Below are 26,948 nucleotides of genomic sequence, written 5' to 3'. Positions count from 1 at the left end.
CTCTCCTTCCATAGGTTTTAATGGAGTCTAAGTGATTTCTCCAATTCTTGAAGAACTATCTGCAATCGACGACGGCTAGGTTAGACGAATGGAGAGTCAGAAGAAGAGACACAGAGGAATGGATGCGACATAGGCAATTGCCAGAAGAGTTACAAGAGCGTGTAAGGCGATTCGTCCAATACAAATGGCTAACAACTCGTGGAGTCGACGAAGAAGCCATTCTACGGGCTCTACCGTTAGATCTTCGTCGCCAGATCCAACGACATCTCTGTCTTGCCCTTGTTCGCCGTGTATGCCACACCAGGAAAACACTACATTTTAATTATTTTCAGTTCAAGTAACAAACCCTAAATTTTACGTTCATTTGATTTTTCAGGTGCCGTTCTTCGCGCAGATGGATGACCAGCTCTTAGATGCGATATGTGAGCGTCTAGTTCCATCCTTGAACACAAAAGACACGTATGTGACCCGCGAAGGCGATCCTGTAAACGAGATGCTTTTCATCATTAGAGGTCAGATGGAGAGTTTCACTACAGATGGTGGACGGTCAGGATTCTTTAACTCCATCACGCTTAGACCAGGAGATTTCTGCGGTGAAGAGCTCTTAACCTGGGCTTTAATGCCAGTCATTACTGTTAATCTCCCATTGTCCACAAGAACCGTGAAGACTCTCTCAGAAGTAGAAGCTTTCGCTCTCCGAGCAGAGGACTTGAAGTTCGTAGCTAACCAATTCAGACGTCTCCACAGCAAGAAACTCCAACATGCTTTCAGGTAATACTCGTTTTTTATTGTCTCAAAAGCAATGGAGGTTTCATGCTTGATACGTTCCTGACTCTATCTTTATCTCTATCTTTTGACTCTGATCAGATACTACTCACATCAGTGGATAGCATGGGGAACTTGTTTTATACAAGCTGCGTGGAGACGATACGTGAAGAGGAAGTTAGCAATGGAGTTAGCAAGGCAAGAGGAAGGAGACGATTACTATTATGACGATGATGGAGATTATGAATACGAAGAGATCATGCCCGAGAGTAGTAACAACGGTGACGAGAACGGCAGCAATAATCAGAATTTGAGTGCGACGATATTAGCGTCTAAGTTCGCGGCTAATACGAAGAGAGGTGTTTTAGGGAACCAAAGAGGGTCTTCAAGAATTGATCCTGATGATCCATCTTTGAAGATGCCTAAAATGTTTAAACCAGAGGATCCAGGATTCTTCTGATTTTTGTTGTCGTGACAAATGCATTAAGGATTTTCAAACACTGACTTGATTTTGTTGTAACCAAGAATATTAGTTAGGTATATAAAGAGACATGACTACGTACAGATTAACAGCAATTGTGTCGGACAATGATACAGATGTCCTATTTCTATCCAACTCATTTCTGGCTCCTACAGCCTTTATTGGTATGGACATCTCTCGTGATAGTAGTATGTTTTAGTACCAGACTAATTAAGTAGTGTCTTGATACATTTTAGGTGAAATTTGGGCAATGACCATATTTTGGTCAAAAATAATGAAGGGCAAAATATATAAAGGATATAGTCAGTATATTTTAATTTTATTCTTCCATATGTTTTGTGCAAACCAAAAATGTGTAATCCTTCTCATTTTATTGCTCAATTTTATAAATTCATTAAATGTCACAAAAGTATTTACAACCATAGATTTTGTTTTTTCATATATGCCAATTTAACTTTTAAAAGATAAATCATAAATGTATGTGATTTTAATTGATAACATAGAATGAAATTTGAAAAAAAAAAAAGTATTCCAAAAAAAAGAACATGAAATCATATAAGTTTTTCTCAACTTTAATCATTTTTTTGATTACTTACCTATTTGAGCACTATAATTTTGCAAGAGTAAGTACCACCAATTAAAATCTCCTTATTTATAGTAGAAAAAGTATCACATTAATTTTCTTATATGTGGAAAACACTTTCAAAGGACCACAACATCACAATCCACAAAGTAAACCTATGTTTACAAGAAAAGATGAAAAAACATACCAAATAGATGACACAACCCACCCCTTAGAAAATGACATCACACCATACTTGCAATTATTTCATTTATCTTTTATCTTCATTTCATTATCCTTTACATATTCCCCACACAAATATAATTTCCACTTATATCTGTTTTTAATTTAATTGTTTTTTATTTATTTTTGTAGTTGGAAAAAAATGGAAGAAAGAATTATATATATATTTTTTTTTTTTTTTNTATGAACACACATATGCAAAAAAAAAAAATCAGAAATCACGGCAAGGCAACTCATAGCTTATATTATAATGGCTTATTTTGTCTTTCATATTTGAATTCTTCTGATTCGAAAACGGACAAAACAAAACGTTAAATAGTCAAAAATAAGCCATTCAAAGTACGGCAACACGAACCAAAGAGAGTTCACGTTAAGCGACATGTCTGAGGGATTGCGTTAGATCTAGACCGTTGGATTCTTTCCCCTTCAAATCACAATAACCCATTAAAGAGAGAGAGAGAGACTAGAGAAGAAGAAAATCCCAAGAAAGAAAAAAAAAAGATAAGAACTTTGACGGTTTTTGAAAGCTTGTTGTGAAGCTGGTTGTGAGCTTTTGCATATCCATCCATGGCGGCTCGTAGAGTCTCTTCTCTCTTATCTCGATCTTTATCTGCTTCCTCTCCCTTATTGTTTCGTTCTCAAGGTACTCCCCACACGCATGCTAACAAATCACTATTCGATGTTTCTGATGAATCTCTCAAAGTATCTATCTTCGTGTTTCAACTAACTTATTAGATTCAGTATGATGTTCTGATTCGAGTATATCACTCAACTTATGTTAACGTTGTTTCCAATGAAAATTAGATTCCTTGATTAGTGGGTCTGTGGTGAATCTAGGGTGTGATGTATGAAAATGATGACGATTTTTGTTTCAGGGAGAAATTGTTATAATGGAGAGATCTTAAGGAGATTTGGAACCTCTTCTGCTGCTGAGGAACTCATTAGTCCCTCTGTTCAAGTTTCTCACACTCAGCTCCTTATCGATGGGAACTTTGTTGACTCTGCTTCTGGTGATTAAAGTTTTCATTTTTATTTGTTAAAAAAAGCAAATTTTGAGTCTAGAGGTTCCAGTTCCATGAGCAGTAATAGTTGATCGTTGGAATTGTTGATTTTAGGTAAGACGTTTCCGACTCTTGATCCACGGACAGGGGAAGTCATTGCGCATGTAGCTGAAGGCGATGCTGAAGATATCAATCGGGCGGTTAAAGCTGCAAGGAAGGCTTTTGATGAAGGACCTTGGCCTAAAATGAGTGCTTATGTAAGTACTCTTATGGAGTCTTTAAAATTTATGAGCTTTAATGTGATATGTTCTCATTTGGTTTATGATTTGGGTTTCAGGAAAGGTCAAGAGTAATGCTGAGGTTCGCTGATTTGGTTGAGAAACACAGCGAAGAGTTGGCGTCTCTAGAGACATGGGACAATGGCAAGCCTTACCAACAATCCAAGAACGTCGAGATTCCAATGTTCGCCAGATTGTTCCGTTATTATGCTGGTATCTTGATAACACCCAGTGAAAGTTTCTTGCTTTTGGTGTTAATTTCTGTGAATGAGCACATTCTTGGTTTTGCTTTGGTGTGTAGGTTGGGCGGATAAGATTCATGGACTAACAGTTCCAGCTGATGGAAACTATCATGTCCAAACATTGCATGAACCAATAGGTGTAGCTGGACAGATCATTCCATGGAATTTTCCGCTTTTGATGTTTGCTTGGAAAGTTGGTCCTGCTCTTGCTTGTGGTAACTCCATTGTCCTCAAAACCGCTGAACAAACGCCTCTTACCGCTTTCTATGCTGGCAAGCTTTTTCTTGAAGTAAGATTCACATGAGCTAGATTCTCTTAATTCATCTTCTGCTTTCCATTCTTGCTACGAAGTAACAGTGTTTCTTGAAATTTATGATAGGCCGGTCTTCCTCCTGGTGTTCTCAATATAGTTTCTGGATTTGGTCCAACAGCTGGTGCTTCCCTTGCGAGTCACATGGATGTAGACAAGGTAGAGATATCTATCTCATTCTTCTTAGCTTCTTTAAGTAACTAAATTTATGTTAAGTATATGTTCTTCTCTTTTTCCTGCAGCTTGCTTTTACAGGATCCACTGATACGGGCAAAGTTATACTTGGTTTGGCTGCTAACAGCAATCTCAAGCCGGTAACTCTGGAACTTGGAGGGAAATCACCGTTCATTGTATTCGAAGATGCTGATATCGATAAAGCTGTAGAGCAAGCACACTTTGCCCTCTTCTTCAACCAGGTTTGTCTATACTATAAGACATACCTTGAACTAATCTTTCTTCATTATAGCTCTTGAGCTTGCAGTTTTTTCAATAGTATAATATACATCTTGAGTAATGTTTTTGTAGGGGCAATGTTGCTGTGCGGGATCTCGGACGTATGTTCATGAGAAAGTGTATGATGAATTTGTTGAGAAATCAAAGGCACGCGCATTGAAACGTGTGGTCGGTGATCCTTTCAAGAAAGGCATTGAACAGGGTCCTCAGGTAACACATTTACACATTCCGTACATTAAAAAGAGTTTAGCCTTTTCTACCAAAAAAAAAAAAAAAAAGAGTTTAGCCTTTATATTTTCCTGATGCTTTTGTGATTTTTTAATTATATTTTAAACTCTGTATAGATTGATTCGAAGCAATTCGAGAAAGTGATGAACTACATAAGGTCAGGTGTCGAAAGCAATGCTACTCTTGAATGTGGTGGTGATCAGATTGGAGACAAAGGTTACTTCATCCAACCTACAGTCTTTTCTAATGTTAAGGTAAAAAATAAAACTCTTCCAAGACGTCTTTAATGTTCTGATCTGTTTCAATTCTTCATGGCATTAATCTTGAACAAATACAGGACAACATGCTTATCGCTCAAGACGAGATTTTCGGTCCAGTCCAATCAATCTTGAAGTTCAGGTACGTACTCATGAGTCATGATGGGATATGTGATTAGTAAAATATTAGAGATGTTAACCGGGGTAAACCAATCTAATCTGAATCCAAAAATCCGATCCAGTAAGCAAATAAGTCACAATATGCTCATAATAGTTATAAGATATCTGATAGACTGAACAAAATTCTGATATTTGACTTAACGTTGGTTGCTATTTTACTATATTTTCAAAGACCTGATACCAAAAATGTAATGTTTGGTTCAGGGATGTGGATGAGGTGATAAAGAGGGCAAATGATACTCGGTACGGGCTAGCTGCAGGGGTTTTCACAAAGAGTCTTGACACCGCAAACAGAGTTTCGAGGGGTTTGAAAGCTGGAACCGTTTGGGTAAACTGCTTCGACGTCTTCGATGCAGCCATACCATTTGGTGGTTACAAGATGAGTGGGAATGGCAGAGAGAAAGGCATATACAGTCTCAACAATTACTTGCAGATCAAGGCAGTCGTTACTGCTTTGAATAAGCCTGCCTGGATCTGATCTCTGCAGTTTGTATGTCTCATCATAAATGCTCAAACCAAAAGATAGAGAGACTCTTATAAAGTTAACAGTAGTAAAATTAAGGCATGGGTTTTGTATTTTGTAACTTGAGTAAAAGGATTGTGATACTTTAATAAATGTGTATTCAAAGTTCTTTACTGTTATATTTTTTTTCTTCATATCAGCTATAGCTGTTTCTCTTAGACATGGCGTTCATATGGTTTCTTCGCATTGTTTCCATCGAAACTGAAAATGTAACAATAACTTTATCAACACTAGAAGACACATATATTTCTAAGTATATTTAAATGAGAAATCAATTGAAAAATTATAAAGATACAAAAAGATATTAAAATTAATTTCTAATTACTGTATACAAAAACTTTCCTATGTTTTCTTTATAAGTATAGTTTAGTATTTTCAAACTAGATACACTAAACTCTCCTATGTTTTGTATTTTTAAAAACTTTCCTATGTTTTGTACTATTTTCTTAAAAACTTTCCTATGTTTTGTATTTTAATTTATTAATTGGAAAAGTATATATATATATATATATATATATATTCGTAAATAGTACTATAAATATACTTAAATTTGTAGTTCGTGGGAAACGTATCATAGTTTTGGTGAAACAGTAATGTTAGTTGAGACTTGAGATGTATAAATCTAAAATTATGATAATTATTATTATTTGCTGTAAAATACATGAACCTAATTAGTACATAATCTACTTAATTTAATACGATTAAGTAATTCTTGACTCAATTTTTGATAAAGGTGTAATGTAAGTATGTAACTACCAAAAATGACGAAAGATGTTGAATGCACTAAAAAAAAAAAAAAAAAAAAAAANAAAGACCAAATCGTGAAATACTTCTTCTTCAGCTAGAAGTTTCCGTTTCTCTTTTTATTTTTATTTTTTTTCTTCATCTCTCTCACAAATTTTGCAACTTGTTGTCTTGTTGGATCCTCTCCAAATCCCTCCTTTTTCTCTCTCACTCTCGCTCGATCCTAATCCCGTAATCCGCTTTTAGATAGATACTGCATCATCAGCTCACGATTTCGAGAATCGATTCCACCATTTTTTATAAAAAAAAATCTTCAAACCTTTCTTAGGGTTTCTCACTCCTTCTTTTTTTTTTTCTTTTTCTTTCCCAACAACATCATCTTTCATGGCGATGAGAGGTGTCGATTTCAAGTGGTGAGTTTCTCTTCACTTTGGGTCGATTTAAAGGAAACAGATTTCGATTTTTTTGGATCATTCAATTTCGAGTTTTTTGAGGGGTTTCTGATTCTTTGTTTTTGTTGGTTAATAACGTTTTATGAAATTGTGCAGGTATGATGGGTTCTTCTTGTCGATGCTTGCCACTAGTGTGTATCCTTATTTAATCTCTATGCTAGTTTTTGATTCCGCGAATTTTACTTTTCTTAAATTCCGGTATAAATTTCTGTTCTTGCTTTGGGTCGAGCTAAGAATTCTCAGTTCCGGAGATGATTTCTCCAGTTTTTTTCGATTTAGGTATTGGTTTAGGGTTAATCAGAAGGAAAAGTAGAGAGTAATTTGTACATCTTCTTCTTTTCTTCTCTTGAAGATTTGATTTTAGTTTTTGGTTTCTTTTGTTCTATAGATAAACCTCTCGGTTCCGTTTCCCTTAATGGTTTTTGCGTTGTAGAATCATTGTAGCTGTCAATTGGAATAGATATCGTTCTTGCGAGTACCCTCTGCATATATGGATTGTGGTAGGTGGTGCACCTCAGTTCAACCTTTTTTGTTGCTCTTGCTTATTATCAGTTTCGGTTATTTTGTGTTCCTTCCCTTGAAATCTTTAAGTTTTGTCTTTATGACTTCAGGTCGATTACACCACTGTGTTTCTCTTCCGGGTCTTCATGTTTGTTGACAATGGTCTTGCTGCTGGACTTGGCTTGTAAGTTCCATCTAAATCTCCTAGTTCCTAGAGTTACAGTTAATTTTAAGGTTCTTACCTTTTTTGGAATCTTCCTCCCCCGGTTTCCCGGAGTTGTTGTTATCTCAAGAAGAAACGTTTCTGTGATCTTTTCTTTGCTATCCTTATTCCTTAGATAGGCATGTAATTCATTGAGAAGGATTCGGTTATGATAAATATATGCTAATTGGGAAGCACATAACTTCTTTGTAGAATAGGCTCTTTGAGTTGCAAGCTTGATCTCATCAGTAGCTAGTTGCAACGTTTCTCTATCTCCCTAGGTAGCAAAGTTTTATGAATTTCTAATTATTTGTGTCACAATAATTTATGGTATCATACATCTGTTAGGGATTTTGGAAGTCAACAGCGGAACGCCATGTTTTGTGGAAGAGTGGTTGTCCTGTCTGTCCTATCTCTGATGCTGTATCCATTTTTGTGGGCTTGGACTGTAATCGGTACACTATGGTTTACAAAGGCGAAAAGATGTGTAAGCATTATTTACAATCATGGCATATGATTATTCTTGTTGGAAATCTGTTGCTGAGTTAGTATGTATTCTCTTGCGATAGTTACCTGAAGAAGGCCAAAAATGGGGTTTTCTCATTTGGCTGATGTTCAGCTACTGTGGCCTCCTCTGCATTGCTTGCATCTGTGTTGGAAAGGTAGATTTTTATCAATCTTTTTTTTTTTTTTGTTGGTTTGAAGATGGGACCCAACTTAATATGAGTTTACTTGATAGTGGTTGACACGAAGACAGGTACACTTATTACGTGCTCAGCAGGGAATTCCGATTTCAGAGTTCGGGGTAAGTTTCAGGATCCAATTATTCAACTTCACTTCCTTTACACATTTGCGGAGTTTGTCATTATGATTTTTGTTTCTAAGTGCTTTAAGTTGCATTTAGTCTCTGACACTTCTGAGTAATTTTTCAATTTCTGTTTTCTTGTACCCAGATTTTAGTTGACATGATTAGGGTACCTGACTGGGCATTTGAAGCCGCAGGCCAAGAGATGAGAGGCATAAGTCAAGATGCTGCTACATACCATCCTGGACTTTACTTGACTCCAGCTCAGGCAAGTCTGGTCCTTTACTGTCAATACCTTAAGCGTTTAGTAACTTGTCCATCACATAAATATGACTCATAGCTACTCTATCCGTGGTTTTACTCTCTCCTATACGAGTAATCCCTTACTCAACAATTATGTTTCCAGTACCTATGGACATATTTTTGTAGAGAAGCAAAAAATCTTCTTTGCTATTGATGTCCAAATTTACTTTTACTATATTTCTGTCTCAAGATTCCAAACATCTAATGCTTGTTGATGCTTTGGTTGGTAAACAGACAGAAGCTGTTGAAGCACTCATTCAAGAACTTCCAAAGTTCAGATTAAAAGCTGTCCCAGATGACTGCGGTGAATGCTTAATTTGCTTAGAGGAGTTCCATATTGGCCATGAGGTACTAAACATCACTTTCCTAAATTTTCTCCATTGCTAGGGATTAGCCAACTTATTATTCGTATTTTTGCTTCCATAATGTGCTTGCGTGCTTTTCTCGTCTCAATACGTTCCTTGATAAGCGGAATTTGTCTGAATTTTACAGGTTAGAGGTTTACCATGCGCCCATAATTTCCATGTGGAGTGCATAGACCAATGGCTGCGTTTAAACGTGAAATGTCCCCGGTGCCGGTGCTCGGTTTTCCCAGACCTAGATCTCAGCGCATTATCCAACCTCCAGAGCTCAGGAACAGAACAACCCTCACAAGTGAACACAGAAACAACAGAAGCTCGGTACATAAGAAGCCAACTTCAAAGCGAGAGCTACTTTTTGAGACTTCAATCCCTAATCCACCCAGTCCACACAGACACCGCTCTGGAGACTGCAGAGAACGGTGGGGTTTCCACCCGTCCCGACTGATATATATCCATCTCGGAGATGAGAGAAAGAAATGAGCCTGTGGAAAGTTCTACCCAAAACACTAACTCTTGACTGATTTGCCCTACCCATTCCTTAAAATGTAAATAAATCGGGGGTTTACATTTGGTAAGAGGGAAGAAGAATTGTTCATGTCCAAACTCTGTAATGAAAGACATTGTTCAGATACCTTATACTTGGTTATGGTTCAGGTGAAGACCAAATTTTCAAAGTTATAAACCCTAAAGCCATAGAGAACCAGAACCACTGAAATTGCCAAAGCCTAAGTGAAGTACTTAGACCAACTTTTTTCTGCACTAACGACTTTCGTGACGATGGGGTTTTTGAGATACTGCTATGAAAAGAAACAAACGGGTGGTGTTTTTTTTGCTTTCTGCTTTATAACAACTTTTTCTGCATGGTTTAGCTTTAAACTTTGTTGAAGGGTCTTTGATATACTTGTTTAAAATTTTAAATACTAAAGATTTCACAGTAACTGAACAAAAACCTTTTTTTTTTAAAATACAAACACAGAAACACTTATCAAAATAATTAACTAAGTGGTCAAACGATAATCCGTGGATTATTTTGATAAGTGTAATCCGTGTATTAACTAAGTGGTCAAACGATAATCCGTGTATTTATCAAAAAAATACAAACACAGAAACACTTATAAAAAAAATACAAACACAGAAACACTTATCGTTTATTAGTATCTGCTTTGAATATCGAAAGTTTTCTACGGTGCCACAAATAATAATTTTCTTCCAAGTGAAGCAAAATATTCTACATTCTGCCATGCGTATATATATATGTACGATGATACATTGATACACATTATTTTGTGGAAACATAAAAGATCAAAAACGGAAAAGAAAAGTAGATCACTACAAGTTTCGTGGAAACATATATATATAAATTTTTGTATATGTATTCATTTATATACGGGTATGAAAATAGGTCGACCATCTACTAACGTCTAAACATGAACCAAAAATCTTCACATGCAGGATCTCTCCTCCACCAATACGTGTTGTATATATATATTTATAAACATGTGTCGATTTCTCAAAATTTTAAGTTTTCCTTCAAGTAACACACTATCTCTTGCTGCAAGAACAAAAAACAAACACAAAATATCTAAGCAATAGGTTTGAAAGCAAAAGAGGTAAGCAAATATCATGTACTTTGAAAGCAGAAAGGTAACTTACGAGGAAGCAGAGGAGGATACAAGCGGCTGCACCTGGGAATAATGCGTACCAAAAGTTCAACTTATGTAACTTTGCTCCATCTATGAACAATAGTGGTAAACTCGCCGCTGTATAATTTTTTTTTTTTTTCAAAATCATATGCAAATTTGTATCATTCAGCTATTTCAAATCCTATATAATACATGAAAACCTGAATTATATTATCATTGTTTAAAGTGTACTTCAAGTACTATTTTCTAAATTATCCTTCCCAAATATATATATCAAATATGATATATGAACACATCTTATTTCATTTCCGAATATAGCTCCCGTAGCTTCCAACTTATTTCTATCATATATGAAGGTCCCATGGTTCTCATATCCCTTACAAACGAATATAAGAAATCTGATTCTTTATTTTGGCTAGGTAGTTCAAGATTTTTGTTTTTTTTATAGTATAAAGCTTCCAGAAAAGAAGAGTAGGATTCAATTACCTGGAGGATGATTGGCACGAGCGATGACCATGAACGCGATGGAAGCTGCTAGAGCGGTGCTGCGGGCAAGCCAGCCTGGCCCAAAGACGGAGAACGCCAACACCCCAATGGCTGCACAACCTATTTGAGCCATGAACATATTGTATTTCTGAAATAAATACACATGCACCCATCACCATGCTGATTAATCAACACAACTTAGTGTTTAAAGCTAGGCAGCTAGCTGTGTTTTAACATTTCAATCGAAGTAAGAAAAAAAATGCGTTTAGGAAATTACTCGAGCAGAAGGAGCAGAAGGGGTGGTGAAGAGTATGGCAGAGACGGCACCAAGTGGTGCAACCGACATGGAGATCCCTTTAGGGTTTAACATTTGATCTAATCTTCCCATTATCGCCATTGCCGCAAACGCTCCTTTGATTTTCTCATACAAAAAAAAGTAACAAACATTTCAAATCTTTTGAACATATACATATATAACTAATCTGATCAAAACGGTTGTAGATTCAAGGTAAAATGACCTATAATAAACCAAACAAGTCAATTTATTTTGCATGCATGTTCCGAAAATTATAATAACATGGCTTAAAATGATAATACCACAGTATAATAATGATTTTATAGACTATGACTATTTTCTAATTAATATTTATAACCCTTATAAAATTCATAAATCATTTCCTTACATTTCTCAAAGGATTATACAAATTGGTTAAAAGTATGTATATATCAGTAATTATGATTTTTACTAAACTTGAGAATCGGTCAACCTCAAACAGTTAGATTCATATCCTATTATCTCAATAGCTAGCTATTTGGTCGTTGGAAGAGACACAACCAATCTGTCTCTCTCTCTTCCCTTGTCTTCGGACAAAGAAACTTGCTGTCTAATATATGTTATTTTTTATCATTTCTATATTAATATGATTTTTTTTTTCTAAACCCCAAAATAGGACTCGTGGACTCATAGTTTGCCTAATATGAAATGAGATGCATATATTTAGAAGCCAGATTAATATCAAGTAGACGTAATAGAAGAATATATCAAATTAATATCAACTCTTAATAACAAAGTGAGCATAAAATTATTTCTCCGGTACACAGATATAATAACTAATTTAGTTACCTGCTGCAGGCCAAATGACGTCACTTAGCGACGGAGCTAAGGTGTTCTTGTCAGGCTTCCAAGATTCCCAAGACACCGCAGGCAAATCCTCAGCCGAAACAACCGACATAGACACGCCGGCGCTTTTACTTACCGGCCGACGGTTGTTCAACGACCTAAGGCTTCTCATATGCCTCACAGATTCATCAATACGTAGATAAGAAGGGACTCCTAAGATATGCTGCCTTTTGAAACCGGCGGATATCATCGACGGGGGAGTAACGAGATTCCGGTGAAGAAGCTGTAAGTGGCCGGAAGGTAGAGGCTTCACCGGAAGCGAGGCCATGGTTGTTGGGAGGGTTTTTTTTTAATGTAAATATCCCAAATAAAGACTCAAAATATGTTTCCCTCTTTCTACTTATACCAAAAGTATGAGAGAGAGAAGTGGACAATGATAATATATATACAAATACTCAGATTTGTTTGTAATATATTGTAATATTTTTGAGTTAATGAATCATACAAGTCATATATACCAAGTTGCAAATTGTATGTTTTTATTTTTTTTTATGTGAAAAAAATTCAGTACATGATATTGGGTTTGACCTAAATAAACATATATAATTATCTAGCTAAGTATTTTTTTTTCGTTTTAATTAGATTAATTTTCTAAAACTACCGACTAGTTATTTTTGTGGTCTATTATTGTTAAGCTATTCTGCCACCAATTTCGCCACTAACTTCAACACTAAAATGCCGACTAGGTTTTTTCTTTCTGGGACCAAACTATTATTCATCAAGAAAGACAAATAAACTATAAATTGTTCAGATGATATTATTTATTAACTGATAAATTAGGAACAAAGGACCTACATGTGTTATAGTAATAGTTAATAGAGGAATGACTTTATATAATAAAATGATAGATGCAAGTGGATATGCCAAAAAAAAAAGAAGAAGCAGTGGCTATATAAGAGGGGCATGGGGTCCAAAGGTGAGTCTGTTTGATCAGTCGAAAGGTCATTGGATAGCAAGGGTGGCTTCATATAATACTTAAATTAATTTACATTCATTGTTATTTTATTCGTTTAATATGCCACAAACAGAGATTTGTACTTGTATGTGTTATATATATAGAAGTTGTCGCCTTCACATGCAGACTCATGTTCCATGTTTCTAATCGTGAACACCAATCATAATAACTAAACAATATGCAAATATGATTAAATATGTTTTTTTATAATTAACCCAAAATTTGTGTCCTCTGTTAAAGAGGAACGAATCTTCGATTACCGGTTAAAAATGTCAATTAATTGATTGGTTATCACTCATTACGACGTCTTAATAAAGTAACTTTTGTAGACATGAGAAATAAAACCAAAAATTAATGTTAAGATTAGCTTACTATACTTATTTGGACAACGGCAGACAAGGTCACAAGGCCAAGTCTTTTGTTTTTTTTGCCAGCAACAAGGCCAACTCTTTGGGTATAACTTATTGTATAACAACAAAAAAACAGACAACAAGGTACCTGAATGAAGTCAGACAAGATTCTTGACAATATCATTAATTAGTTGTTCTCCGACTGATGAAAACGAGCTTCTCCTTTTAGAAAAAGATGCATCTTTAGTTAGTCTAGACACCCCTTTTTGAAGCATCATGGATATCTTTTTTAGATTGCTTGAACTTGAAAGATTTTGGACAAAAAATAACGATAAAGCTTGGAGTACAATTTTTTTTTTATCTGATGCGCAAGACTTGCGTGGCTATGAATGTAAAACTTTGTGACAAGGCTCATTTAATTACATAATCGATTCAATTTCAAATTTGTTTGTTAGGCCCGTTTGTTTTCCTTTTAAAGGCTGATTTAGTTATATACGGTTTGGGCTTATGCTTGTAGCAACTTGGGTTGGTAGAGATTATGTTTTAAGTTTCAATAACATATGCACTCAAAGAAATATGGGATGTCCCTTCTCCAATAAGATTTTAAATCCATTAAATAGGCTGAACAGAAGAAAGAGAGATGAAAGCAAGAAATGATGTCCCCTAAAGCATTTTCCATTTACTTATCATTCTCTCGAAATTCGGGTGGTCGACTTGGGTTTGACCGCAGCAAATTGTAGAGCGAGCGTTAGGGGACAAACAGTGGTATGCGGTGTATCACACATGTCGGAAGAGGATGTGCATGTCATGACAGATAGACGCACGTGTCTCTCCATGAGTCTTATTTGATGTTTAAATGGTACTCGACTTGGTCGCATGTGGATGCCATGTATATGCTAGAAGCGATTAGAAGCAAGAGACTATATATGTTTTTGGAGGATTGATGGTTTAATTACCACCCTCTCTATGATCCGTGTCTCCTTTTTTTTTTTGAAAAGGTATTCACATGCATGTCGTTGGTTAGTTAGCTATTAAGTAGCTGAGAAATCATCAAAACATTGTTTTAATTTTGTGGTTCCGCTGGCGGATACGGGTCAGGGAGTGGAGTAGTGTTGATGCGTTTGCACAAAGTATCTGAGAGAGAGCAATGATGTTAGCTTTAATTAAGAAGCATTTTGCTTGATTGCTTGGATTCTTCCCTACTTCATCACCTGTCACAAGAAGAAGAGAGATGCATGACAATTCAATTCAGGACGACAAGTCACAAGACAATTTTTTTTGTTGTTGTTTTTGTTTTTAGCTATTTGTTTTTTAAAAAGAAAAAAATTCAGTCACCAGGATAGGTTAAAGAGAAAATTAAGTGGATTGAAAGCGGAGCATAACAACACTAAAAAAAGGTAAAACAATATATAATCAAAACAATGCGTAGCAAAATATTCCTAAATCGAGGAGGTTTCACAGTACAAAAGGGAATAATTAAACTAAATTAGGCGTTGAACAAAAAAGGTGACTACTACACATTCTATCTAATTAATGATTGCACCTTTGAAACTTGAAAGTAGTGCTTACATGTGGCACAATTGGATTTTGTATACCTTTATTTGACCTTGAATGCAATACTAGATCCTATATTCGATATTTGAGAAACATAACCATTAAGAGTACTGAAATTACAGTTGACTCCCTTACGACAAAAAAAAACAAGATATAACCTGGAGGAAGTCTGCAATAGATTTCTTTAAGGTCGATTGCAAATTAATGTCAATTAGAAGACATAACAATATGTCTACTCCTTAATTATAGTTTAATTTTTAATTAAAAAAATTATAAAAAATAATTTAATAAACCTATTGACCAAATAATAACCACATAAACTTCTTGCATTGAAAAAAAATAAATTTACATATAAACGAGTCAAATTAATGGAGGAAAGGCTGATTATGTTAAAATTATTTGATTTAGGGTTTTATTAAGTAGACTTCTCTATAGACTATTGGTGGTTGACTTTGTTATGCTTTCAACTATTAATTCCTGCGTGTTCGGTTAGAACCTAGAGAACCGAACCGATTAAACCGAGATGTTCGGTTTTCGGCAACATCTGTGAGAGGATCAACAAAATTAATTTGGTAATTCGGTTACCGGTTCGGTTCGGTTCGGCGGGACATAACCGATCAGTTTTAATTAACCAAGTTATATATACCTAATTTTCACTAACCCTAATCCTAATCACTTTCATTTCTTCCTCTTCCACCTTCTGCCTCTCTCTGGTGATAAGCGATTCTAAAATCGAAAAATTCTCTGTCTCTCATCAAATCATCATCATAATCACCTTTCTTCTTCATCTTCGTCATCTACAGCTCTTCTCTCTATCAAACATGGTGTAGAGATCGACCTTCTAGATGTCCAAACCCTAATCTCGAGTTTTAGACGGGTAATGTCTTCTTCTTTTCTTTGTCTTTTCCTATGTCTCTCTTTTTGAGATATTGACTTACAATAAGCTATTGGTACTCCGATCCCTAATTGAAATTTTCAGATCTGCAAGATTGTAACTTGTAAGCTTTTGCTCCTTAGTGTTATTAATGATTGTCAGAGGCTTTGTTGATTGTTAGAATTTTTATAGAATTTTGATGATTTGAGGATTTTGAAATACTGAATCTTGATTTGAGTTTGTTGTAGTTGGAATCCAAAGTTTAGGTTTTTTTTTTTGTTGGACTCATCTTTTGAGCTTTGTTTGGGTCTGAGTTCTGACTTAGTTTGTGTTTACTTACTATCAGATGTACGATGCTCAGAGGAAGGTGTGGGCGACCAAAGGTGAGGAACAAGAGACAGGCAAGAAGGATTTCATTGAGATACTCAAGAGTGAGACTCTTGCTCCCTCTGTTTGTTAATATGATTATCTTGATCTCGATTTGAAACCTCGATCTGGTTAATTGATTTATAAAAGATTTTTTTTTTAAATTGCTCTGTTTGTTGTGGTGTGTATGGGTTTAGGGTTTCGTGATTGACTGGGAGAACTTGGACTATGAGTTCAAGACTAGGCCTATCATGGACCCATTTCGTATTGATGCTTACAGTACCAATGATGAAGTATAACATGAAGTCGCTTGCTGTGCTTATTACTCAACACAATGCTGATACGGTCAGTAGTGTCGTCTTTGGCTTGTTGATGTACAATTGTATGCTTGTGTTCCTATTTTCTTTTTTCTTCTTCTTACTCTGTTTGCTCACAAATGGTTTGTGCATGGGAGTCGGATTGAGTTCGTGGATCATGTTTCGGCGAGTTACAGGTGTTGCGTAGGTATCCTTTATTGGGTTACGTATTGGGCTAAGGATTTGGCATCATCCAATCCTGAGCCTAGACTTTATCAGACTAATGTTCGCCTCTGCGGACCAACCTTTTGTGAGCCTTATATCTTCAGGCTCAAACCTACTGATGAAGGTATCTTCTTCAAACCAAATCCCTCTTTTTGCTCTCAACCCATTCATATACCAGTTGCAGTTTCTCAGGTATTTTAGTGTTGCTTCATGTTTTATACTCTTCTTATTTGGCTGAGCATAGGATAAAACATAGTTTAATTTGATGGTTAAGAAGTGGGGGATTCTGGATATTTTGCCTTTTAGTTGATTATGAACTCTATGAATACTCTTCTTTGGCGTATGGTTTCGATGGCATACTGCTTTTGGCTTAGGCTTATGTCCAATAGTTCGATGGTTAACAACAACTTGGGGGTATTAGATAGTTGCCTCTAGTTGATGATGGACTCTACGAATACTTCTTTGGTGTGTATATGGTTTAGTTCGCATATTGTTGTGCCTCATGTGTATGGCACATTCTGAAAATGCGGAAGTGATTGTGTTTGGATGTAAACTAGTGTGTGTGGTTATGATACAGATATTGCTGCTGTTCAAGTGGATCATTCTCCTTAGTAAAGACACACGATCGGTGTTTATCTCTTTCCTCTCTCTTCTCTGTTTTTGTATTTCTGATGCTACATCTATTAATCCTACTTGTCTCTGTTATTTCAGGTAAAGGGTGACAACCGAAGATCTTGCTGTTACAAGAGGTTAAAGGTGACAACCGAAGATCAACCTCTCTATTGCAGATCGCTATTGCAATTACTGAGTCCGGATTCTTCACGTTATTGCAGCCAGGATAATAATTTATCGTTTTTGTAATCTTTTTTTCAATATGCTTTTATATCATGTAACTTTAAATTTTATGAAATGCAATAATTTTATGTTTTGAAAAATGTTAAAAAATTTAAACAAACCAAATTGTACTTAACATATTATAATATTGAAAAAAAAATTTAAATTTTAAGAACCCAAAATTAGTATCTACCATTGGAGCATACCATTTTACAGTTTTTAAAAAAGTTTTTAACTTCATTATTTCTAAATATTATAATTAAAAACATACTTAAGTATCCTTTTTTAGTGTCTACCATTGTACATGGAAGATGTTAGTTTAACAGTTCCTATTATGTCAAAACAGGTGGAGAATGGATTCTGAGGTGACAGTTTCTCTTTGATAATAGCCAGAGAGTACATAGAAAAAACAGGTTTTGGGAGTCAGAGCAGACACAACTTAATTACAGTTTTTAGTTTTTATTCTTCAGTCTGTTAATTTCTTTGTACTTAATTACAGTTTTTAGTTTTTAGTTCCTTGTACTTAATGCTATGTAAAAGTAGTGCTTAGCCACTTGCTAAACATATTTAATGAAAGTATATTGACTATTATTGTTCAGGTCGGTCAACAGTGTCTTACCCTATCTTCACCTTCTTCCCACAAAATGTGTTAAAAAGTTTCTTTCTTTTTCACTTTTCCAAATACAAACAAAACCAAACAAACCAACCAATAATCGCTTCTTGTAGAGTTGAAAAAGAGATAAGAACGCATAAAAAAAAGAAAAAAAAGGTGATTAAAGACTTTTTCAATTATACAGACTTCACACAGAACTGCAACACGTTGGCTTCCAAAATAAGTCTAAGTTAATGACTTAACTGCCTAAGAAAACCAAAAACTTGATTTCTCCATATGTATAATATATAATCATGTCAAAAACATATAGAAACAAGTACATAACATATATCAAAGAATACAACAATAAAATCTTAAAAATTATTCACCAATTTGCAATAAATTGGTTTTCAAATTATGACGACTTCATGTTGATGTCAACATTGTAGACATAAACTAGCCTCTATGAAGATACTTCCCTTGAAGTCTATTTTCTGTGATCTATTTTTGCAATTACAATTTAATAAAGCAGACACCGTATGAAGTCTACTAGGATAGTTGACTTCTTTTGTTGTCTTCCTTTGTTAATTTTTTGGTCAGTTTTGCAATTAAAAACATATAACAGAGTAGACTTCTTGGAAAGTTTCAAAAAGTTAACTTCGATTACAGTCTACTCTGGTTATTTTTGCAATTGACCAAACCATTGACTTGGTAGTAGACTTCTAGCTAACAAGTAGACTTCATCTATCCGTCAACTAGAAAAAGTAAACTTCGTTGTGGTTAGTTTTGCAATTGACCAAGTTTGACTTTCGCCAATTAGACTACGTACGAAGTCTCCAAGAATGTTGACTTCGTTTGCAGTCTGCCGCGGTCATTTTTGGGGTTGACCAACATTTTAATTTTTTAACTAGTAGACTTCTTTTGCAGTCAACTAATTAATTTTATATCAATAATATTACGGTCAATGCTTTTATATTTTGGTCAATCTCAAAAATAGCCACTATAGAAGTCTACTATTTTATTATCCTAAGAAGACTTCGTCCGGCAGTCATAACTAAAAAGTCAAGAATTTGGTCAATTGCAAAAATACACCTTACTAGACTGCAAACGAAGTATCCGACGGAAAGATTATAATGCAGTCTGAACCATATTTTTTTGTTTTCAAATGAAAAAGGAGACTGAAATTTCAGTGTACGGGCTCGAAACTCGATAAATTTTTAATTGCAAAATTGACCACATAGTTGACTTTACATGATATTATGATGGTTAGATTAACAAATGAAGTCTAATTTCGCAAAAAATCAAGGAAAATCAGGAAATCTACCGGAAAATAATCTTATCGGTGGTTGTTTCGCAATGTCAAGCACCGAAGACGTCGTCTTTAGTCACCACGGAAGAAACTCAGCACCAATTTAATCACTATCCAAGAATCATGACATATAACAAGATGAATGCACTTGCAAATTTTCTTGGATTAAAATGGAGAGAAGATGGAAGAAAATGAAGTTCTCATAGCATTGAGTGTTATTTAAGCTTACAAATTCAGGTTATTGAAACTTTAAGAGCTTCAAATTTGGTTGTTCATGGTTGTTGGAAAATTGATGGCGGTGGCACAACCGTAAATAAAAGAAGAAGATGAGGATATAGATGTAATAAACATTTTCGCAAGAAATTCAAATAAATCAGAATAATAACATTTTTGTGAATACAATGAACACAAAAGGTTTTAATTAAGAAAAAATGGCAAATATTGAAGAAAAAAAAAAATAATTAGTTTTGCAATTGATTCAAGTTAAGGGTCCAAGCACTTCAAGTTCTATTACAGACTATTCACAAAATATTCCTTGTCATGGTGACTCTCCACAAACACACTAACGTAACAGAACTACCATTATAAATAGTTGATCTGTGTTGCCACTTTGGCAATATATAATAATATTATCATAAAACACTAATAGAAATACCATAATAAACAGTTGATCTGTGTTGCCACTTCGACAATATAATAGTAATATTATAATTGTTTCTCTCTTGTTCATAAGTTTGTATTGTTTCATATTCCAAGTTCTTAATTATGACGAATATGTGGACAAGCCTACATCGACCAAGTTGACATCGAGAATTTGTGGTAAATCATTGAGTGGGCTGTCCCTTTTAGGTTGTTGTATACTCCACAATTCGCATTTGGACTTGAAGTTGGATTTATTTTAAACCTATATAAACTAATATGCACTATTGTTTAGACCGTAGTAATTATTATTATTCGGCTAATAATGTTAGTTTTAAGAGACCAATCATTATCACTTTGTGGGAAAATGGGCGGCACCATAATGTTGTCTTCCCGTATATTGGGCCAAAACTACAATCTACAACATAGTAAATAAACTTGCTAGAAGTTTCTCGTCCATGTACATCTTTAAGTTTTTTTTAGCCAACTTCTAAAGCATATACATTATGCAAATATCATACAGTTTTTTTTTGTAATAATTCTATCTATTCGTTTATAATTTGTAGCTAATGTTCTGCCTTCTTTATTCGTATATATTCTGTATTATACATTTTTTTGGATAAAAGTATATATCTCTTTTAAAAGCAACCCGTTATATATATACTAGATAAGGGCCCGCACGATGTGCGGTTTAAAAATTGTTGAAAAAAAATAAATTTTAAACTTTAAACAATTTTATAAAAATATATAAATAAATTTTGTTTCCTAAAGTAAATATGTAAATAATTTAAGTTAGAGAATATTTGTATTTACCTTCGTACATTTATTTATATTTCTATACTTTTAATATATTATAACAATTATTATAATAATTTAAAGCTAAATTATATGCCATTAAAACTTTTGCCAAATATTCATCATTACAAATATTATTATTATCAAATCTCAAAAACGTTTCACAACTTATTCACAAAATATTTTACATGCAACAAATTCATCAAAACAACATCTAATAAGTAACCAAATACAATTTTAGTCTATGTTTTACCATTAAAAATATGTTCTTACACCCAAAATTATTTTATTGTTAAAGTATGCTCTTTATCACCACCTATAAAATGTCTTCTAAACAAATTAAACAAATTTTATGTTGCTTTACTTTCATTTTGGCATAATTATAGTTCTTATAATTACTAAAATTGTTTTGTGACATAATTTCTTTAACAATGAGTTTTTTTTACTCCAAAAATATTGGATGAACAACTGGTGAAAATTATTTACTCGATTACAATGATTTTATGACTAACCCAATAAAAGTTGAGAAATTGAAAGAAATTGAATATAATATAATAAAAAAATTGAAAATTATAATCATGATGGTAGAAGTCTTAGATAATTCATATATACAAAATAGAAACTTTATATACAATCCAAAACATAACATATGCCATAATCAAGTTAAGGATCAATGACTTATTTACTCTTGAGAAGTATCCAATTGTACCAAAACAACTTAAAGTTATGACCTCGTCTCAAATATTCTCGAATAATAAATTTTCAACTTATTTTTACCCAATGAAAAGTTCTCATATGTTTCTCCATATACTTGGTTTAAACGGTTTACGAACCTAATCCGATAGAAAACCACATAAATCCGGTTAGAAACCAATTTTAAAATGGTATACCATTCCAACTTCCCAAATTTGAAACCGCTTCTCAATAACTTGATCAAACAGCTCTTGTTTCATTACCGAAATCATCAACATTATTGAGAAAAGAAAACTCTAAATTTTGACCAGAAACATCAACCACCGACTTATCTTCCAAACTTATAATGCTACTAACCGTAGAATAACTTTTAGAACCTCCATCAGTGTCTCCATCCTCGATTAAATTAGCGGCCATTATATACTTTGATTTCATTTCATTGCATCTGATAGCTTCCATTGAAAAACCCCCACGAAGCAAAGACCCACACAATAAACCCGCCCGAATCAAAGATCCATGCTTAGTGAATTACTTTTTTGTTTATATATGTCAAAATCTTATTGAAAAAACATGTATAATATAAGTAGCGTACAATGGAAAATATATTAGTTTTGTTTTTAGAATTTTTTAGATATAAACATGTAAATTTTATTTAGATTTAATGTTATTTTCTTAATTAGCTGTTTTGAATAATAATAATTTTTGACACGTATCAACATCTCATCAGTATACTTGACATGTGGCTAATTTGAAAACTCAACTTTATAGAATAAGATTTTTAATATAATAAAAATATTAGTTCAGACTTCAGTTCAAGTTTTTTTTCCTAAGACTGCCAATCGGTTCTTCATAATCTTCTTTTTCTTCGTATGTGCCTTCACAAGTCTTGTTGTAGTACTCAGTGTCTAAAATAGGCTAACCATAGAGACATAATTTTTTTTTTTTTTTGCGCTAACAAAGACATAAAATTTAATGTGTTAGGTTATATAGTATAAAAGTTAAATAATATAATTATACGACCAAATATGGATGGCACATAGTATATTTATTTTACCATGTAATGGTTGAGAATCTTTGTAACCGTGAAACTTTGATAGGGATGACACATAATATATTTATTTTAGTTATTTTTTAATATAATAAGATTACAATTATATTATGCTTTGTTTTACCAAGTTTGAAAACTGTGATTTCTGATCGTTAAAATTGACACGTGTCACGATACGATGAGTTACTAACTTTGATCTCTCATCGTTAAAATTGACACGTGTCACGATCTGGTGAGTTTTTAACTTTGATCTCTGATCGTTAAAATTAACATGTGTGACGATCTGGTGAGTTACTAACTTTGAGAACCAAGATTTATATAATAAGATACCTCATATGTAACTATTCTTTCAAACACATAAAAATTTGTAATTTGTAATGATTGATGAAGAAAATCTCATAAGCTATCATTAAAGAAAAGATACTCTATAACATTGTTTTGGCAACAACTTCATAGGATTCATGTTTTTCTATAAATAGACAAAGTAAAAAATAATCAAATTCCCTAGCTAAACTCAAGAACAATATAATTTGAAAACTGCGAATAAACAGATAGTGAAATGCCCGGATTAACAAGCAATATAAAACCCGACCAAGTTAGGAAAAAAAAACTGCGCAAAAGAAAATCTACGTAATATCGTATCGGTATCTTCCATCACAATCGGTGTCAACTAGAAAAAAAAGAACAAAGTTGCAACTACAATATGTTTCAATCATATAATACATTAAAAAATTGTTGTATGAAAATTAGACACGTATATACCACGAAATAAAAAATCAAAACGTTGACTTGTCGAGTGCTCGAATCCTCCACTAGACGGGGTGGGAACAATTAAAAATATGGCTCAACCACCTCCTCGCCCAAAACGTTTAAATGATATCATTGGCTGTCCTAAAAACTTATAAACTTTTCTTTTGGGTCAAACCGAATAAATCTTCTTTTCTTTGTCAAAGAAAAACTTATAAACTTTACACGTAGTAGTTGAGACTTACCAATCAGAGCTTTTATGTATAAACTTATCTTTACTTAGGTCTTCTTCGACAAAATATTGCACTTTTTAATTTGAAGAAGTTCCAGTTAAGGGCATCAACGTCGAAACTTCCGATAAATAACGTTGTTTTGGTTACACAATTTAAACATGTTTCACGTGAAGCTATATAGATTTTAATGATCGTGTTTAATTTTGTATTCAATGTATACTTTTAGTGCGTGCGTACATTTGTAGGTAGTGAATAGTCTTTTTTCCTTACCCCTTGTGTAGATGATATAAGTGCATGTGTACTTTTTGAAGAAACTTTAAGAAAAACTCTTGGCTTTTAGCAAGACTGGTGATTAAAATTTACTGATTGAATAGAAAAATGTGATTCTCGGTTTGTATGCTAAAATGTGGTTGTTGTATGATTTGACTGACATAATTAAAAACATAATGGGACAGACAATCCATAGAAATACTCTTGCAAGTTACATTTTTTGGTCGAATTCACCAACATGAGCGCAAAAGATGCGATATATGTCCATGTCGCAAATAATGGATATTATTTGAAATTTGTATGATTCAGTTATATTTTATATATATCGCGAGATAAAATAGCAAGAATAGTTCTGATGCACCCATTTTCATACAAATCTCTTATGAAAATCAAGTGGATGATAATAATTGTTGCCGCAAAAAATTGAGATCAGATGAGACTGACGGTAGAGGGAGAATTAGGGTAGATACTAAAGATATACGTAAATGGTTGTGGCACTGATCAGAAAGGTAACGTAAGTCATCAATAACATTGTAAAAATTGGTTAAGTTACCAATGACATAGAAAAATTTGGTTTGGATGATCATTATATTACAAAGAAATGGAACAGAAAAAGACATTTAGAAAAAGAAAAAAAAAAGATGGAGATTAAAGTGTGTTTTCGTCCAAATTTGTTTGAATTTTTTCTGTTTGGTAAGGAGAAACATCTTTATTTGCTTTTTTATTTTAATGGATTAAATAAACATTGCAAATGTATGGACTGTAAAAATGACAATTATATTGTAATATATTTGATCATATAGTTTAGAGGTAATTTTAATTACCTATTGAAAAAAATAATGAAGATCTATGTTCGTTCACTAGTGCATGTTATGAAGAAAGGCAACTTGTCTTTTGCTCCATGATCTCGTAGGTATAAAGTTAATTTAGTTATTGTATACTACATTTATATAAGGCCATCTGAATTGGGCCAACACGTTGGGTGTTCTAAGCTTTTTTAAAATCAAAAATATAGAGAATAATGTGTGAAGAACATGTTGTTGAGTTTTAATGTAGAACTGATTTTGGGCCAGTTCTTGGGTGACGTGGCAACTCGTGAATGGATACAATTTTTTGGAAAAGAGAAAACATTTATTTGTTCGGAGGAAGTTTTGTTTGTTTGTTTTTATTTATATCTTTAATGTTTTTTTTGTTTCATAAAAATTTGGTATTGTATTTTGAATTTTAGTATAAGTTTTTTAAGTTTGCAATTTAAATGTTATTTTTTAAAGTTTTTAAAATTGTAATATATTTTAAATTATTATATTATTAAATCTTATTATCTTAAACATGTTCTCCCAATAACCAACTCCTTAAACAAAAGATCTAAACTAATAATCTTATATTATGTTAATAATATTTTTACTCTAAGAACACTCAAATGAGTTATCCCACTGCAGATGCCATAAGGGTAATAGTATATACTTATACATACATACACATATATATACACACATACATACACAAGTCATACTAAAATCGGATGGGTCATATTCCATAATGTGAACTCGTATTGTCATCTATTTGTAAACAACTAGTCCAAGTGTTGAAACCGAATTTAGTGTCGTAGTCTGTCCATCAATAATGAAAACTAAACCGCCAAAGGAATACAATCATCCAGTATAACGAAAAGACACGTGGTTAAGACTTTATATGATAAAAGATTTGACATAAATCATACAGTTCCATTCCAGTAAGAATTGGAAAATCCAAGTTTATAAGAAAATAGTAATTAATATAATAATTCTCCTCATTTCCACTAGTTTCTTCAAGCTAATAAAATATAAAAATTGGTCTACGTGACAACTGACAAGGATTGGCCATTTAGTTTGGTTTGGGTTCGGTTTAGTATTGGTTCGACCAGGTTTTTCATTTATAAGAAATCGTGTCCAAAGCGAAAGAAATCCATTCGTCATATTGGTTGTATAAAGCTTTTGTAATAAAAGTATGTTGTAATTGTGTTCAGTTTTTAAAAAGGTTATGTAGTTTGGTAAGTTCATAAGAAAACTTGTCCAAGTAAAACCGGTATTGGCCATCCGATTTGATTGCTAGATTCGGTTTATTTGCGTATCCACTATCTCCATTGATCCACTATCCCCAATGATTGACCGCGTGAATTAGACAAAAAGGTTCACACAAACCCACCCGTGAGGCCGTGACGTGCATACAGGGGGATCTACAGCTAAAGGGGGTGGGGCACGTGCCCCCACACTCCTTTTTAATGATCTTTGAACTAGTCCTTGCAATATAGTATCTGCTAGCTCATTTGGAGAAAGGTGTCTTACATTGTGTGTGAGGAGCTGGGTTTAAACCCACTCATCTGCATTTATTTTCCATTTTATTCTTTCTTCTCAACGTTTTTTTATTTCCTTCCCAACATTTTCTATTGCTGAAGAAAAAATTCCTCCTTTAATGCCCCGCATAGTTTTTGACCCTGGATCCGCCACTGCGTGCATATATGGCATCAGAAGGTTGACTCTTTGTAATGTTGCTTTCTACAGTTTGATCAAATCACTAGTTACCAAATAAACCGCGTCAAACCCAAAAAGTATGGAGGATACGGACAATACACAGCAACATACATCATCATCTTTATCATCATCATCATAAAGATGATATAGAGAGCATAAATCATTAGAGCAAGCAGTAAGCACCACTTTAAGATAAGAACACAAGGAAACTAACCATCCCATTCATCTTAGAAGTAATCTGTCCACCACATTGCTGCTTTTCTTGAGCTAGTAAGTATACAACTCCCTGAAACATGAATAAATAAAACATGAACCTTAGTCCTTATTCTTCAAAAAATCTCCCTGGATCATATGAATACAATCAACAACACAACTATCTAATACCAACACTTCAATCTCAGATGCTATTAGCATATTGGTTTGCAGTTGCACAACCCGACCTTGGTGTAAACAAAAA

General features: G+C 33.8%; 4 protein-coding genes and 2 long non-coding RNA genes across 8 annotated transcripts in view; 4 read left to right on the top strand and 2 right to left on the bottom strand.

Annotated features, from left to right (window-relative positions):
- The window catches only part of LOC104780613 (probable cyclic nucleotide-gated ion channel 16), a 6,104-nt gene extending 4,879 nt beyond the window's left edge, over nt 1–1,225 (top strand). Inside the window, exon 7 of the mRNA XM_010505121.1 lies at nt 868–1,225. Coding sequence (XP_010503423.1) covers nt 868–1,225 — 358 coding nt within the window. The remainder of the gene's footprint in view (nt 1–867) is intronic.
- Nucleotides 2,520–5,616, top strand: LOC104780612 (aldehyde dehydrogenase family 2 member B4, mitochondrial). Its single transcript, XM_010505119.2, has 11 exons — nt 2,520–2,694; nt 2,927–3,061; nt 3,167–3,309; nt 3,390–3,543; nt 3,632–3,861; nt 3,952–4,041; nt 4,125–4,298; nt 4,408–4,545; nt 4,680–4,817; nt 4,901–4,962; nt 5,205–5,616. Exons 1-11 carry the CDS (start codon nt 2,619–2,621, stop codon nt 5,476–5,478), a joined length of 1,614 nt encoding a protein of 537 aa, XP_010503421.1. The 5' UTR covers nt 2,520–2,618; the 3' UTR covers nt 5,479–5,616.
- On the top strand, nt 6,392–9,639 carry LOC104780611 (E3 ubiquitin-protein ligase SIS3-like). Its single transcript, XM_010505118.2, has 10 exons — nt 6,392–6,680; nt 6,816–6,854; nt 7,153–7,219; nt 7,331–7,404; nt 7,771–7,909; nt 7,992–8,084; nt 8,162–8,227; nt 8,376–8,495; nt 8,765–8,878; nt 9,023–9,639. Exons 1-10 carry the CDS (start codon nt 6,652–6,654, stop codon nt 9,335–9,337), a joined length of 1,056 nt encoding a protein of 351 aa, XP_010503420.1. The 5' UTR covers nt 6,392–6,651; the 3' UTR covers nt 9,338–9,639.
- Nucleotides 10,107–12,571, bottom strand: LOC104780610. 2 transcript variants are annotated; one of them, XM_010505117.2, is made up of 5 exons: nt 12,145–12,571; nt 11,299–11,432; nt 11,022–11,169; nt 10,546–10,625; nt 10,107–10,444 (listed from the first exon to the last, which is right to left on the bottom strand). In XM_010505117.2, exons 1-5 carry the CDS (start codon nt 12,467–12,469, stop codon nt 10,403–10,405), a joined length of 729 nt encoding a protein of 242 aa, XP_010503419.1. In that variant the 5' UTR covers nt 12,470–12,571; the 3' UTR covers nt 10,107–10,402. The 2 variants fall into 2 exon arrangements, with proteins under 2 accessions (XP_010503419.1, XP_010503418.1); XM_010505116.2 differs by having other exon boundaries at nt 10,546–10,652; nt 12,145–12,568.
- Nucleotides 15,737–17,756, top strand: LOC104780609. The gene is made up of 5 exons (XR_766787.2): nt 15,737–15,937; nt 16,281–16,365; nt 16,498–16,945; nt 17,399–17,449; nt 17,533–17,756. It is a non-coding gene; the product is annotated as an uncharacterized LOC104780609 (long non-coding RNA).
- Nucleotides 25,916–26,948, bottom strand: LOC104780608. Of its 2 annotated transcripts, XR_766786.1 has the most exons (3): nt 26,876–26,948; nt 26,706–26,777; nt 25,916–26,515 (listed from the first exon to the last, which is right to left on the bottom strand). It is a non-coding gene; the product is annotated as an uncharacterized LOC104780608 (long non-coding RNA). The 2 variants fall into 2 exon arrangements; XR_002037604.1 differs by having other exon boundaries at nt 26,706–26,942.

This window comes from Camelina sativa, chromosome 4 (assembly GCF_000633955.1).
Source record: "Camelina sativa cultivar DH55 chromosome 4, Cs, whole genome shotgun sequence".
Taxonomy (NCBI): Eukaryota; Viridiplantae; Streptophyta; class Magnoliopsida; order Brassicales; family Brassicaceae; genus Camelina; species Camelina sativa.
Note: the sequence above shows the minus strand (reverse complement) of the source record. Positions and strands in the feature narration are given on the sequence as shown.